This window comes from Nesoenas mayeri (genome assembly GCF_963082525.1).
Source record: "Nesoenas mayeri genome assembly, chromosome: 6".
In the NCBI taxonomy this organism is placed as follows: domain Eukaryota; kingdom Metazoa; phylum Chordata; class Aves; order Columbiformes; family Columbidae; genus Nesoenas; species Nesoenas mayeri.
The window spans coordinates 24,645,937-24,662,094 of record NC_137545.1 but is presented as its reverse complement, the minus strand read 5'-3'; the positions used below and the strand labels follow the sequence as shown (position 1 = coordinate 24,662,094).

Genomic DNA, 16,158 nt, shown 5'->3' with positions numbered 1-16,158 from the left:
GAGGGAGGGGGTGGGGGTGGGGGTGGGGGTGTGTGTGTGTTGTTACATCCTAAAGAAAGAGTCAGCATGCTACATTGTCTCAACTTGCCAAAGTCAACAAATGACTCAATCATTCCATTCATCTCTAGTAAACACTTACCTCTTGAATATTCATGTATGCATCACCAAGAAGAAGAAACGTATGAGCACTTGGCAGTTTTTCTACTAGGTCTCTGGAAAGAGAAGACAGACCTTTGCTCAATATTTAACATGTCAATACTGGTTATCTAAACAACAAATGGGGCAAAAATAAAACAAAAAAAAATCTGAGATATCTTTCCAAAACAGGACTTATAACTTCTGTTTCAAATGTCACAACACTTACTCAAATGAATTCATCATGTCACTAAATATTTCTGATGTATCGTATTAGAAAGGGAAAAATGCGCTCACCATGCTACCATTACAAAATCTATAAAAATACACCACCCCCCACCCCACAAACTTTTACCTATAGCAGCCAGCATATAACTTCTTATCTTTCCTGTACTGAAGATAAATATCTGCCATTTTTTCTTTAGCTTGTACAAAGTAAGGTTGTTCAGGTGTAATATGTCGAAGCATAGTCAAGGCTTGTTCAACATCTGCTTGAGAAATTGCCAGATCTGCATTTGCAATCATGACTCTTAGTTCCTCAGGAGTTCCAGAAAATTCATTAATGGCCTCTTGCAGTATTATAGCAGCTTCATGCTGCAAATAACAAAACCAACAGAACTGTCATTGAACAGTCAAATATAAAGACATCATAAGAAAATGAATTTCTGGGGGCATTACACAAACCAACCAAAAAACCCACCAAAAACCCCAAAACATGCTATTCATTTATTTTGCTAAAACTTTTAAAATGCTTTTTCCTCTTGATTTTGTAAATAAAACTTATGATATGCACTATCAGAAAGTTTTCTTAGAGAAAGCAACTTTTTGTTGCATATATACAAGGAGATACTCAAAATTCAAGTGGACAATGCCTTCACCACCTTGCTCTCACAGGTCCAGCTTTGAGCAGGGTGACCTCCAGAGGTCACCTCCAGCTACACGATCACGTGGCTTCTCTTACATTCTTATATGTATGTAGTGTCCTGCTGTTTATTAAAGACAGAGCTGATGGCAAGGATGTTACTACACAAGGAAAAGGACACAATCCAAAAATATTTCTAATAGCATTCCAACAGCAAAACGGGAATCTACATGTCAACAAATGAACACCAACAGTATCTCCTCCTCAAAACTAAAAGGTGTTTTGTAGACTCCGAACTGATCACCTGCAAGTAGATTTTTTTTTTTCTCTGTACAATTTAAGGTACAAGCTGTCGAGTCAGATATTAACATCTCTGAAATTTTACCAAGCCAATCCTCTTGGTAAAAGAGGTAATGATTTTCTATTCTAAACTAATGAGGATAGACACTTTCCGTGAAATTGTTTTCAGGTGTGTAATGCATCTTAACAAGTTTGCCATCTTACCAGTTCTCCATTCAAACGATGAGCTTCTGCTAACTCCAGGAAGATGGACACACGGTCACCTGCATCAATTTCAATTTTTGTCCCTTTACTTTTTGAGGAAGCTGTAGGTTTTCTCATACCAGGCAAATTCTTTGCCATCTGTAAGGTCTTAATAGCTTCTGATAATTCTCCCATCTTCTTCTGGATTTGGGCCTTAATTAAGTGATAAACAGGATGTTCTCTCACCTAAAAAAAAATATAATGAGATAAAGAGTTCTGAAATTCTATTTTACACATAATATTCAAACTTCCTGAAAGAAGATTGATTTTATTTTTTTTTTTTTTTTAATATTGACCTTAGTTCCTTCTTTCCTCCAAATATATCCTGTTTCAATGTCCATAATTTACTTATGAACATACTAGAATTTTCAAAGTGAATGCAAGCTAGTAATTAAGTAGGATTTTAATTAAAAAAGAAAAACTATGACATGAGACTTTGGGATAGAAAAACATTCATTACAGTATTATTTGAAACTAGACTGAATTTTAAAGGATTCTGAGTGTCCCCCACACTGCTGTATGCACACTTCATTAGGCTATTAATTAAAACAAGTATACAATTATTATTTGGCACAAGTCCTGCCTGCCACTTCTCCACCTTCTTAAAATACACTTCACATGAAAAGGAAATGTCAATGGAATGGCAATGGACCTGTGTACAAGGTTGTGAGCACCTCAGTGTCTCCTTAACCAGGCAGTTAATCTTAGCTTTCTTGTATCACTTGGAGGAGGAAGCAAGATGAGAGCACACTTGCAAGGAAATGGTAGTTTGTCACTTTTCAGCTAAGCTCTGTCAAGAGACCCAGCACAACTCAGACCTAATTAGTGCTCTGTAGAGAGTGTTCCCAACTCAGTGTTAATCATGAAGTTCTACCGATGTCAACAAATGAAAAATCCCATACTGCAAGGTATTAGCCCCAGGAAATAAAACTGGTGAGGACCACTGCAAAGCAGTGAAAGTTGTCTAGTACAGTGCTTAATTTACCAAATTTGCTCCTTAAGGGACAGAAAAGATGGAGAAAGATGTGACATTAATGGAAAAGTGCATAGAATATGGCTGGTTTCTTAACACTTAGACCACTTACAGCAGCACGAATTACCAAGAGGTAACTACAAACCCCTTCTGATGTCCTCATACATCTGTGCCTGTCTTCATTAGCAACTATACATCCGTGCAAAAAGTCCACAAACAACACTGGATCACTCCTCAAGTCCTTCTATGTTGGCTTTTAAAGATTTGCAAGGTTAGTGTGGAACTACAAGTTCTATTTATAACATCTTTTTAATATTTATGTAAGGATTTGAGAAAAAGCTAACATTTCTTTCTTTTGTATTTCAAAGCAATTTCAGCATGTTGTAATAAGGTGTTAGTTTTGTTCTTATGGTCATTCCTTTGATAAATATTCAAACATCATGTTTATATAAACATATATATTTAGGTATCAAATTTGTAGTGGAAGAGTCATAAAAAGATCCATTTCAAAGTCAGTTTATACAAAAACATTCAAGTTCAGACAATTGAATAAATAAAATGGTTTCATTCTTTTGTCCAGCTCACCTCGAAATTGTAGCTCAGACAAAGTTCCAAGGACTGAGAACACAGTTTAGTATTGTTTTGAGCTAAATAGACCTGGGTCATCAGTAAGTGTGCATCTGCATAAGAGGGGTTCCTTTCAAGACAGTAATGTAGATTACTATGGGCTGCTTCAATATCCCCTAGGAAGTTAAAACAGGGAAAGTTAAAAAAATAGTTGATATGAAATACAGAGGTTAAATATAGAGCTTTTACTAATTATTCACCAATTTTATAACTTGTGTTTTTTTAAAATAAGCATTTAGTGAATAAACTTACATACAAAGTATTACATGGCTATTAAACAAAAGCAAAACCAGGTCAAAAGGAAGATATTTTCCCATTGTTCTATCTGTAAATCATTCAATAAGTGATCATTTTTGGAAGCAATAAATTTTAAAAATACCAAATGTATGTGTTTAATATATGCTCACACAAACTACAAAACTACAAAAAAGGCAGTGCAAATATTTGTCCATTAGCTGTAATGCAGTGTTCTGCAGAGAAAGAAAAATATTCATTATGATTTAAAAGTGTGAAAAACTACAGAGGTGGATAGCTAACCATTCACAAAACTATTACCTGACAAATACTTCACTTTTGCAATTAAAAAGATGGCTTGTTGAAGACCAGGCACAGTTTTTACCACAGTTTCAAGAACATAAGCACAGTGCTTGAGAAGTGGTGAAGGAGACTGCCCAGGTCTTGCAGGCTAGGAGGTAAAAAACAAAACAAAACAAAACCACAACACTTCAGTTAACAGGTTTTGGACTTAGATTTCATTTTAAGTCTGAGCTTCACTCAAAACTCAAATGAGCAACAGCAAAGCATTGTTGGTTTTATTCAGCCCGAAAAGCCTAAAGCTGTCATTGTAAGGAAATGTTAAAATGCATTTTAAATGTAAGGGGGCAACTTTTTGATATCAGCTGGAACACAAGACAGCCTCATAGATTTTAAGGATGATAAACCACTTTAGAGCTGACATAAGCTGAAGAGTTGGTCCATAAGCATTTGGCAACATACTCCGATAATCCATGCCAACTCATCCGATGCAATGGTAACGTGAACTAAATTTCAAGAGAGTTGAAGTTGGAATGAATGACCAGAAGGATGAGAAGGAAAGATTCTGGTACTGTCCCTCCTACCCTCAGTTTGACCTCACAGAATGCATCCTTACTGCTAGCAACAAACTGAAAATAGCAGCTGAGAAAAAGCTACTTACATGTAAACTGCTAGTACAGTGTGCCACACTTCAGTAGCTCACTATCAGAAACACTGGTCACTTACCTTTATTATTTTAACTAGTTGCTAACTGTTATATATATTAAAAAAAAAAAAAGGCAACCTAGAGATCCTTTTGTTCAAAGCTAACATTTCCACAGGACCTATGCCCTGGGGAAGCAGCAATCCTCCACTCCCAAACTGGCAGCCTCCACCACCTGGCAGAACTCCTCACCTTCTACTGCCACAAACTCCTTTTTGCAATAAAGGGATAACGACGGTTTAGGAAAAGCCTGTCTTCTCTGTTACAAATGTTTCTATAGACAATAGTTCAGGAAAAACAGTTTTCATTCCAAATTAAAAACCATCATTGCCACTAAGTACTTCTGGAGTATACCCCAGGGAAACCTTCAGACAAGATGCTATGTCGTAGAATGACACTTGTTATTTATCTCCATCTGTGACACGCAATTGTCACTGCTTCTAATGTTTTAGACTTTTAAACATTACCATTTCATTACAGATGGTAGAACAGATTATAACAATGGAAAACTACATGTTTGCCTGTTACATTTTAAAACTGTACAAATATTTATGGGAATGTTCTGTAATTAGACTAGAAATCTGCTAATGACAGGATAACAAAAGTCATCTCCCAGCTGTTTCAGAAAGATGGTTTATTTAAGGAAGACACTAAAGAAACTTTAAATGTGTTTCTTCTGCTTTAGAGATGTCAGGTGTCCATTCAACTTATTAAGTTCTACATGCCTTTGTTGCCAAAAGTAGCACAAGAAAATTCAGTCACAGAAAATGACCCATCTAAAAATGTGAGATTTACTTTGGAATTAGTTATAAAATTTTTTAAAAGTAGATTCTTACCAACACAAAAAAGAAACTGAAACAAAGAAAGAATATATGTGTATTGAAAAGATATCCTGAGCTGATAAAAATATTTCAAGAATAGGACCATCAGTGTGAACATCCTGCTTTCATATTGAGATAGCTCTATTCACTGTGTTGTTACAGTCTTCCTGATCAAAAGAGATGCTAAAAAGAGTATAAATACACACAAGTGCACTAAGCAAATATCCCAAGTTTCCTCAGGTTTTATTATTGCAACTTTCTCACTTCACAAAAAAAAATATTTTCATAGTTATTTTGGCTAAATAGTGGTATGATGTTTTAAAACATGCTTTACTTCAAATAAATTCACATTTTAAGATCGAAAATTCGCTCAATTTTTGCTTCATGATTAACTGATCCCAGAATTAAAACCAAGAATATTTTCCATTTTCAGACAGACATGATATACAGCTGCTTACCTGTGCTGGGCAAAACTCAAGATATTCACTAATGATTTCTAGCAAGAAATCAGGGTTTAGTTTTTCAAAATATTCCACACTAAGAGGAAAGCCATGCAAAGCTGAAAAGTGAGTATCCAGAACGTCATTCAATAAGGCAATAACTTCTTCTTGTCTCTTATGTTTTTTCATAGCTAGGACTGCACGCAAGAAAGACAATTCCTACAGAATTAAAAAGAAAAAAAAGAAATAAAACATTCTCCATATTCCAGATACGTTCCTCTGTTACCAATACTACATAACTATTCACGTTAGCCATTTTTTCTTTATATTTAGGAATTATGTAAGACATTTAGCATGTTCACTGACAATGACATTGACGATTTTATTAATGGATTCCTTTAATTTGTGCAAGAAGCTCTAATTTTTTCTGAGCTCACAATCCTGAAAATAATTAATATTCTTCCCTTCCTAACATTTCAAACTTATTGTCAGAGATAAAGCACTGCAGGAAGGCAACGATGCTTTTGCTCTGCAAGCAAACAGCCTCATGTTACAAAGTTAAGCAAGACGTTAACTTAGATTGACAGGAGGAAAAACTGAAATTCAGATTTAATGGTGCTCCATTACGAATGCTCTGCTCAAGTGTCTGAAATACAGAACATGAAGCAGGCAGTGGACCAGAACTGAGATTGTAATCAAAGTACTTTAATAAAGAAAGATGTTTCCTACCCCAGATTTCCCAATGGATTGTTGAATTTCATTAAGAAACTCCAACTGCTGCTCTGCATCTTCTAATTTGCCTTGTATTAGCTGACAACGGATAATTCCTGTAACATATTTAAACATTTTAGTGCAGATTTGTCTTCCTGGTCAAGCACATGCTTTGGTTTCCAGAATTAACTTTTTCTCTCATTAGCCTCTTCACAGAGTGGTGGTATGGGAAGAAAGAATAGATCAAGACTTATGGCAATGCAGATTTTATGTACTTAGAAATACCTAGGATAGATGATACATGATACTCTAATATACGCAATGCTATAAAGCAGTTTCATGAGAAGATCTCATCCCTTATATTACAAAGTTTAAAATTAAATCTTAACTGGATCTAGACTAAGCACAAGCATCATAAAGTTTGGCTTCTGAATTCAGAAAAAGATGTAAAATGAACAAACAAACAAACATGCACACACCCAACTACACAGATAAATGACTCCCTCCCTCTAAATTTTTTGTAGTGTTTGAAGTTTCAGATTACAAGGCAATGGCATAGTCACCGACAAAAAACACAGGGGAAAAATGTGTTAAGCACATACGCCATATTTACTCTCCATTTTCTTGACAGCAATTGGACTTTATCAAAGGCATTTTTTTTTGTTGTTTCAAAGAATGCAATATATACATCAAAAGTCTCATGTGTTTTGACTTGATCATGTTTGTCAACCTAATTTAGACATGTATGTAGCCGTGGACAGCTTGTTCTATCAACCAACCTTGAATTTTCTATTTTTGTAGTGCCTACAAATTCTCTAGCTCTTAGGCACTACAGAAATGAAATAAAATAATAATAATTCAAAAATACAGCTACATCTCTATCCTTGCCGTTACTTTGAGAGTTCTAATTTTAAAAAGTTTCGCTTTTCAAAAGGAAGACCAAAAAACACATCCAGTGAGGAGAAACTTGCTACAAGGAAGACAGTATAACATGAATGAGGAAGCACTATCCAATGCTCCTGCTCTAATACTTCTAGATTTTCCTAATAGCAGCAGTAGAAAAACTTGATCAAGAAAACATCATCTGTTTCAAGATGACTAAAAAACCAGACAAAAGTTAAAAAACTTACCAGTTAGAGCAGAAAAGCTTGTTTCATCAAGTGTAATAGCAGTCTCATACCATTTTAAAGCTTCTTTCACTTTTCCTTGTAAAATCATTTGGTAGCCAAGTTCAGTAGCAAATTCTGCATTGTCAGATGCCAAATCAGCTGCTCTTTCAACTAAGGTTTGTGTGTGTTGAAGGATGAGTTGGTTCCGGCCACACTAATGGGAAGAATAGTCATTGAAGTTTTTCTTATTTCTCAGATTCACTTGGAAAAACACACTGAAAATTGCTGTAGCAGTGGAGACAACAACATCTCATAAGACTAATACAATCTGTAAGTAATTCTATAAAAATGTGACATTCAAGTGTGTGGGATTCAAACAAATATACAATACCATACAATAAGTTGGTAGTTGCTTTGAATACCTCCTTCGAATGATTCTGATAAATACAAAGATTAAAGAAACCCTCAGTTTCAAGGCTACGTGATTAACCTGGTCAGTAAAAACATTTTTGAAATTAGATAGCTTAAGTATTGTAATTTATACTGAAAGTAAAACTTAAAGTAGTTAGCAAAGGCTACCCAAGGTAATCTATTTCAATCATCTGCAATCTTCTACTTTTTAGTAGACATTTAACATCTGTCTACCAGAAAATAAAACAAAAATAGCATATATAGATAGTTGTATGCTGCTTAAGAAAAAAAGCATACTCACTGTTCTAGCAAAAGCTAAAGCCATTTTACAGAAGAGCTGCGCATTGCGTGATTCTAACCTCTCCAGTGCTTTAATGAGGTCTCCCAGTCTTGCTGAAGCCTTGGAGAAAAAGGAATAGCATCGTAGGTAATAGAAAGAATTAATAGATTAGGACAATTGAAGTTTTCACTAAAAACTAGTCACATATTTTAATACGCAATGACAGTCTGCAAGTTAAAGTTAAAAGTTTTCAGGGCTAAGAGTCAGATTTATTTTGGAGTTCCTAGCAAAATGCTTTGGAACAGTAAAGTGACAATAAAATAGATTATGTGTCCTCTATACATGCTCTAAAAAAAGTGAAAGACTTGAGCTGAATCTGATATAACAGAAGAGCCCATAAAGCACGACAGCCTGAGGAATCCAATCTGTCAATCTTCTTTGGCCTTCAGTGTTATACAAACACACATGCTCAAAATCAAAGCACTTACAGATGCTCAGATTTTTAACATCACAGCTTCTCAAATGACCTAAGGTATTTTAGACATTTCTAGGCTTACAATAATAACACCCATGGGTTTTTTTTTAATATGATTTTAGAAGTAGACACCTGAATCATGTTTAAAACTCATCAGCTTATTTAATTTTTTCCTAGATATGGGGCTTTGTCACATGTGACATTTTACCCCGGAATCTTTTGTTTACACCCTACCGTGTCCAGCAAGTTTCATTCCTGGACAGCTTTACTGAATTGGAGTCTGCAATTGTTACAGTTTCTGCATATTTCCTATGATTGTGCATAAGTAAGACTTAAATTTTACTAGGAATAAAATAATGACTAAAGAGTTCTTTGCAATAACTAAAAATGTGTTAACCTAACATATCTTTTCCTCTAGAACTTGAAAAAACACTGGAAAGACTTGACTTCTGCTAAGTCTCCACTGAAATTATACCAGCATTTCTACATAATGTGAAAGAGATATTTAAAAATATTTAATGATTTTTGTTACAATTTAGTTGATTTATTTTAAAATTTCTTGAAAAATGGCACAGGCAACATATGTACAAAATACATGCATACGTCTCTGTGCAGAAAAGGATCTTGAGAGTAGAAGGAAAAGTCAGAGAATTCTTTGAGCTAAAAAAACCCCAGTAACTGTCAAAAAAAAAGTGAACAGGTTATACAACCCAACATGGCAGACTAAGTGGCTATGACCCCCTTCCAAAAAATTATCCCTACAAAACCTAATTATTTCCCTTATTTCAATTAATAAAATACTTAAATGAATGGAAGACTTATGATAACTAAATGTTGTTTTGATAAATTCATAAAACAATAGGAGCTTGCTTTGATGATTCAAAGTAACATGATGCAATTAACTCTCCAGAGGAGACTTCTGTTTGTCTTGACTCCCGCTTTCTGGAACGATGGAGGAAAAAAATTATGTTTCCCTTGGCATCCAGAAAACACCCTGACAATCAGCTAGAGCAGCCATTTGAGTCAGAATAAGTGAATATGCATCCTCCTGCACAAGAGTGTGGCATGTGACCAAAGTATATGAGTTAAAGACATAAAGACAGTGCATATAGCATCTAGTCCCTACAAAGGCTCTGTTATGCTCAGTCTGCTAATAAAAAGACTCACCTCAGATATATTTCCTTCCCTGCACAGATAATGCAGAGCCTCCATTCTTATGGCTTCTAAATTGAAGGCATCTTTCTGCAATAGTCTAAAGTCAAACAAAAAGTGAAAGTAAAGAAACCAAAACAAAACCTTTGCTCAATCATCTGTTTTATACTAAGAGGGGAACAAAGTAACTTGTATCACACAGTCACTTTAAGTTTTAGCTCTCAACTGAAAGCACAGCTTTGTTACTTCTTGCCTGTCTCTGAAAGGTACTCTTCCAGTCAAAATGGATTCACATATTGATGTAGCATCCTCACAGAATTGCAAGGCTTGACTCTAAGAAAACTTAGATTTAACTAACTCAAATTCATTTAAAAAAAGTGGAAACCTATCTACTTTTGTTTCAAAGTCTTCTTACAGTGTAAACGCAGCAAGAATACAATTAGTGGTGTGCTACTTCATACTCAACCTGTGTGCCGTTTCAACTGCCTGCTCCCAGTCCTGCAGGGCTAGTTGTAGCTTCATTTTCTTTATGAAAGCAGGAATGAAGTTCGGAAAGTTTGCAATTATCTGGTTCACAGTTTCCAGAGCTCCTGAATAATTCTGTCGGACCTCAAAATACTGTGTCTAATGGAAGGAAGAGAAGTCACATCAAAAGCCTGTACACTCACATAGGTTCTTTCATACAGAAACTAGGAAAAAGAGGTAGTGAGAGAAAAATATTTCTTTAAGTAATAGTTTTACCTCAGCGTCAACCACAACTAGAGACACTGCAACAATCAAACAGCATAAGATGGTTCGTAAAACCTGGTGTTTGGTGGGCACTCTATAACAATGGTAAATGCAGCATTTCCAAGCTACTAGTCAGTTACAAGCAAGAAAAACACATGTAGATGAAGAGAAAAATTGTCACATTAGATTTCAAATAACTTTGCATAAAGCATCTCACAATTTTAGGCTATTGAACACAACTGGCAGATTAAACATTTTTTTCAAGCCCTGAGGTGTGTACCATCTACCCACACTCAGTAAGTCACTGTTGTTGTTGCCAGAATGAACAATTTTTTAATTGTAAAGCAATTTACAAAGCCGTCCAAATGCAAAACTGCTTCAGAAGTATCAGGTATCACAGTTTCATATGAATTTGAGTAGAAATCAACTTAGGGCTTAAATTTTCTATTTCGCTTTGATGCTTAAAATTTCCGTATCATATTCCAGGTAACTGTGTGCCTGACATTTTATTTCCTATTTTTGCAATAGGAATAGTGCAAACATAGTAGTTTCTGAGAGTTAATTTCTTAAGCCGTGGCCAGAGAGCTGTCTAAAATCTAATTGCAGTAACTAAATTTGAGATGTGCTGGTAATTGAGCTAACAGTCCACACACAGCCAAGCACACGTGCCAAACCAAATGCCATTGTGCACGCTCTCCTGAACTTTAGCTTTCTTATTTGCATTGAACAATTATTCTCTGCATGTAGCTTTAGAATATTAAACAAAAATTATATTAATGAGTAACAATGGCTGTGATATAAACAAGTAGCATACCCTGAAACAGAAAAATGTGTACAGAAAACAATTAATACCATTCCTTTAATGAAATATAATCAAGACAAACACTTGAAACGGACTAAAGACAATTAAAAAAGAGTGTTAACAATATTCACAGATGATCACACTACAGTGTTTAACTACTACCGTTTTTTTTGCCATGGCACACAGCAATTCTGTAATGTGGTGTAATGTAGGTGGTCCCACACAAAAACAAAGAGATCACACATACTTGTAAACTTTCAGGTGATTTGAAACCTCATTTCTTACATACAAATACATGAATAAATACAGTTTTACTTGTGTAAATAGTAAAATCATAACCTCAATATATATTTAGACAGACCATATTTAATCTATATCAATCTTTTTTACATTGGGGTCTAACGGACCCTAAAGTATCATCTGGTAGCTAATTTTTTTTCCCAAGGAAAAAAAGAAAAAAAAAGCGTATCATTTTAACATACTTAAAAGAAATACACTAGTGCAGGAAGAACCAGCTACAGTTAGTTTAAAAAAAAAAAAAAAAAAGCAATGTTTAATACTATAGAAAAGTAATAATACAATAAGAATGCCCTGGAAATTCATAATTATGTGTATAGTAACAGCCACAGTGTACTATCACTGCAGCCCCTGCATGCCCCTTTGTTTTAGTCTAGAAGGAAAGTGAGAAGTCTTACCTCAGCTATTTCTTAAAATTAACTACAAAGTATTTAAAATGGGCTGTCTACCACAGGAATCAGAAGTGACAGCATATTTATATTGTGCTGGTAATCAATTTATGTTATAAGCTTCATTTTCGCTAAAACCTAGTGTTTTTCTCTGAAGAAAAAGAAAATGACTGAGCCATATTTCTAGTCCTTGGACAAGCTCACTTACAGACAACCATTCTCAGCATCTATCACTCTACAAGGCTAACATGACATTTAGGAAGTGTTCAAATCATGAAGTAAACATACTTTACCAAGCAGAGCAAAAACATCATTGCCTTCCTGCAGCGCTTCATCAAAGTATTTCACAGCTTTTTTAATGTGAGTTTCTTTCCCACAGGTGACATCAAGCCATGCTTTCAAAATCAAACCCTGTAAAGAAAATATAAATTGAAATTCTTCACTAACTAGGTAGTAAAAAAAAAGTATACTAGGTAGAGTGGTAAAGAGAAATAACCTAAAAATAAAGTAAGACTTAAAGTATCTATTTTTAACTAATTAAAATACATATTTCAAATTATACCCAGTCTACAGAATAACCTCAAATATTAGTAATTCATGCCAGCATTAAACAAATAATATATTTTCTTGCAGGATTAAAAAAAAACCCAAAACAACAGTGGTCCAGGACAATTCTAACATGCTCAGCAGACAGAACAAAACCTCACAGGATTGCATGAGACAGTAAGAATATTTTCTGCAAACATGTCTGCAGAATATTTTCTTAAGATTTTGTTTAGATAAGACACAGAGAAACACATGGGGTGCTGAAACAGGAGAGAAGCTTTTTTTCTTCTACTGTCTGTTAAAAAGAAATACCTGTATGTGAAGGGAAAGATCTGAAGTTTCAACAGTATTTAAAAAAAAAAAAAAGTACTTCTAACTTTTAATAGGTGAAATCTGTCTTTTCATTGAAGTAACTATTGCTTATAATTAATGAATGATATTTTTCTTACGTGTTCCAGACATATAATTATACACCTTAAGTAAATCAAATGTATTTTGAAGTGCTGGATTATTTAACCAAATTATAATTGGCATCAAAGCAAAAATTCAAACTATAAAATATCAATAGCTCTTTTGTAACATAAAATTAAAGAAGTGAGTCATATTTAAGACTCAAAGGTTAGTAGAAGAGCCATATTTTGTAATGGCTAACAATCAGGGTCATGAATTCATACACATATCAGGGTTGAATTCATACACTCAAGTGTTTAAAAAAAACAATGGGGGGTATTTTACTTCTATACAAGGAGTACATAAAGTATCTTATCAAAATGAACTCTATACACTAAGCAAATCACATTCCATCAAGTTTAAGCACCCCAAACACCTCCCCAAAACATTGCTATATACAACACTTATATAGACTTCAAAATAAATTACATTTGGTAAAACCCTAGGCAAATTTTCTCTTTAACAGCTGCTGAAAATTATAACCCTTAATCCTCTGGGTATTTTTGAATCTTTGGATTCAAAACAGATTTCTCCCTCTAGTGCAAGAATCACACTTAGTTTTTTGGTAGGAATTATGATGCTCAGTATCAAGTAGCAAAACTGGCATAACTACATATTATTTCCATTGGTCAATGCAGACCTCTCATTTATTACATGAAAATGAATACTGAGAAGACAAAAACAAATCATTATGTGAATTCTACTCTGGCCTGTCAAATGAATTTATGAGATCAAGAAAGTATTGACACACAAAACAGTTAATGAAAACCTCTGAACAGTACTGGTGCAATAAGCCTAGCTTCACAGTACACGTGATCTTATTAAAATTTTACATAGGAAAAAAAGTTACCTCTTTGCTACCACCAGAAACTTTGATCATTCTATCAACATATTCACGGGCTTTGTCCTCACGACCAAGATGCCACAAAAATAAGCCAGCGAAGTACAGAGCCTGCTGTCCTGCTGTTTTACGTTGCTCCTTCAGTTTGGCATCCAACTCTAGAATAGCTTCTCGATCTGAAAGGGTTTTGTTCAGAGCTTTTGTTGATCACATCTCAGAATATTACACATGAGCAGCATGTAAGCCAAGGGCTTCCAAAGCAAACATTGTTTCATGTGTTATGCATTGAGAAATACACAGGCAATCTGGTACAGGAATTAAAGACTTAAGAGAGTTCCCATCAACATAGTCATTTGTGCAATAATCCTGCAGTTTGTTAAACCTTAGATTTGTAGCTGAGATTACTGCCACATAAATGGAAACTGGACAATAACATTCACATTTATACTAGTGTCTGCCAAATAAGCAAAAAGTTAAGTGTAGAGCACCCTAAAATGCTGAATACAAGATGAATTAGCTCCAGTATCCCTGGAAAATGTGTGATGCATTTCTTAACACTAAAATTTATTTTCTTACATTCTCATTGTTATTGTCAGTTGCTCTCATCAGGTTAATCCCCTATAGAAATTTACTTTGGTGTGTGGGACTTACTGCCAAGTATTTTCTTTCACCCTCCTTTATTTCTGGTCCTCTTTTAGGAGCCATTAAAAGCAAATGTTTGACTCTTACTCCCATGACTTTGTCAGAGTCTTGAAATGCATGATAATTTTGCTGCCCTACAGTAATAATCCTCAGGGACCCAATTAAGAGTAATGTCACTAGTCAGAGCTGTTTCAAATCATACCACTTAATGAAACTGTCAGTAACAGTTATAAATCTGCACAGCCAGGAAGATACTACGGCAATAGTTTAATGACAACTCAGTTTATCTGATAAACCAATTCTTAACCAATTCTTTTCTCCCTTTTTAAGAACAAGGTAACTTGAAAGACAGAAATGGTGTGGCTTTAATGCCTTCTTAAATTGCACTTCTGCTCAAAAGTATCAATATCAGATAAGAGTGAACAACAATCACAAGAAGCATGATTCAGCTCATTTTTATTATTTTTTTTTCCCATAAAAGATTTTCCATCGTAGTGGGCAAGTCCATTTTTTTAGTGTTTTATTTTAACACTCAGTCTTACTCTTCACATTTCTGTGTTTTGGTATTTTTCTTTACAGTTGTAATACGTGTCACTCAATTCAGTCCTAGATACTATGTCAAATGCAAAGCTGGAGTATACCTTTTTAAATTAGGCAGAATTAGTCTATAGCTCTCAGATCTTCAAACACAGCTGTTTAAAACATGAAGCAATATTGTTTTAACAAGCATACCTGGATTAGGGCTCTTTTTATGGGCATAAATCAGAGCCATTAATGTGCAAAGTGACACCTCCTGTTTGTTTTTAATAGACTCCAACTGTCGAATGCCATCTTGGATGTCCCCTAGTGAAGACAAGCGCAGAATAGGCTTTAACACTTTTCAAGACAGAGAACATCTGTATCAGATCTCAATACAACTTAAATTGTCCCATTTTTTCTTTTGTGTTTTTGATAACACTTCCTTTATAACTTCCTTCATTATTCACACATCCATCTTCACTTGTTTATGCACGTCTTTCAAACACCCACAAGAAAGAAAAAAATCATCTCAATGCAAAGAACTTGAAAAGAATTATGTGCTAGTTCTGTCAACTGCCATAAAGATGAAAATCATCTTCATTATTTGCCTTATACAGGGCACCAAGCAGGCCTTGTTGCTCCTGTTTCTTTACATAGCCAGGATTGTCTTATTTGTCTGAATCTTCTGAACATCAAAAGAAGAGGCACTATCTTGAAAAATAGGACTGTGTAACTATAAAACAAAAGAGTCAGACAGCTTGGGAACAGATACAACACCTCAAATGCTTTCAAATCCTTCCCAGCCCTTGCCTTAGTCCTCCCCCACTTTGGGTTACTTGGTAGTATTCTGTGACATCCTTGAAATACAGACTTAGCTAAATAAACTTCTCAAACCAATTTTATGTATACAAATATCCTCCCAATAGGCATCAGTTGCCAGCTCATTTGAGGCAGATGGATATAACAAAGTTAGATACAGCTGCATTGAAAGGGATATTAGCTGGAACAAGAAAATGTATCTTTGTGATACAATGCAATGGGCATTTGAGTAGGGCTCAAATTCCCTTCAAAAACCTCCTTATTTCTGACTTCATCATTATGCAGTCTAGATCAGTTCCATTCAAGCTGGCAGGAGGGGTTACAGATCATGAAACAACAGTAATCTTC

General features: G+C 34.8%; 1 protein-coding gene across 1 annotated transcript in view; it reads right to left on the bottom strand.

Annotated features, from left to right (window-relative positions):
• Positions 1–16,158, bottom strand: part of TTC21B (tetratricopeptide repeat domain 21B) — a 34,305-nt gene that overhangs the window by 17,480 nt on the left and 667 nt on the right. Inside the window, exons 3-16 of the mRNA XM_080346543.1 lie at positions 15,205–15,315; positions 13,840–14,006; positions 12,282–12,404; positions 10,243–10,400; positions 9,792–9,876; positions 8,171–8,269; positions 7,480–7,672; positions 6,368–6,465; positions 5,657–5,857; positions 3,696–3,825; positions 3,099–3,256; positions 1,502–1,726; positions 491–729; positions 140–212 (exon numbers count right to left, since the gene is read on the bottom strand). Of these exons, the coding sequence (XP_080202669.1) occupies positions 140–212; positions 491–729; positions 1,502–1,726; positions 3,099–3,256; positions 3,696–3,825; positions 5,657–5,857; positions 6,368–6,465; positions 7,480–7,672; positions 8,171–8,269; positions 9,792–9,876; positions 10,243–10,400; positions 12,282–12,404; positions 13,840–14,006; positions 15,205–15,315 (2,060 nt within the window). The remainder of the gene's footprint in view (positions 1–139; positions 213–490; positions 730–1,501; positions 1,727–3,098; positions 3,257–3,695; positions 3,826–5,656; positions 5,858–6,367; positions 6,466–7,479; positions 7,673–8,170; positions 8,270–9,791; positions 9,877–10,242; positions 10,401–12,281; positions 12,405–13,839; positions 14,007–15,204; positions 15,316–16,158) is intronic.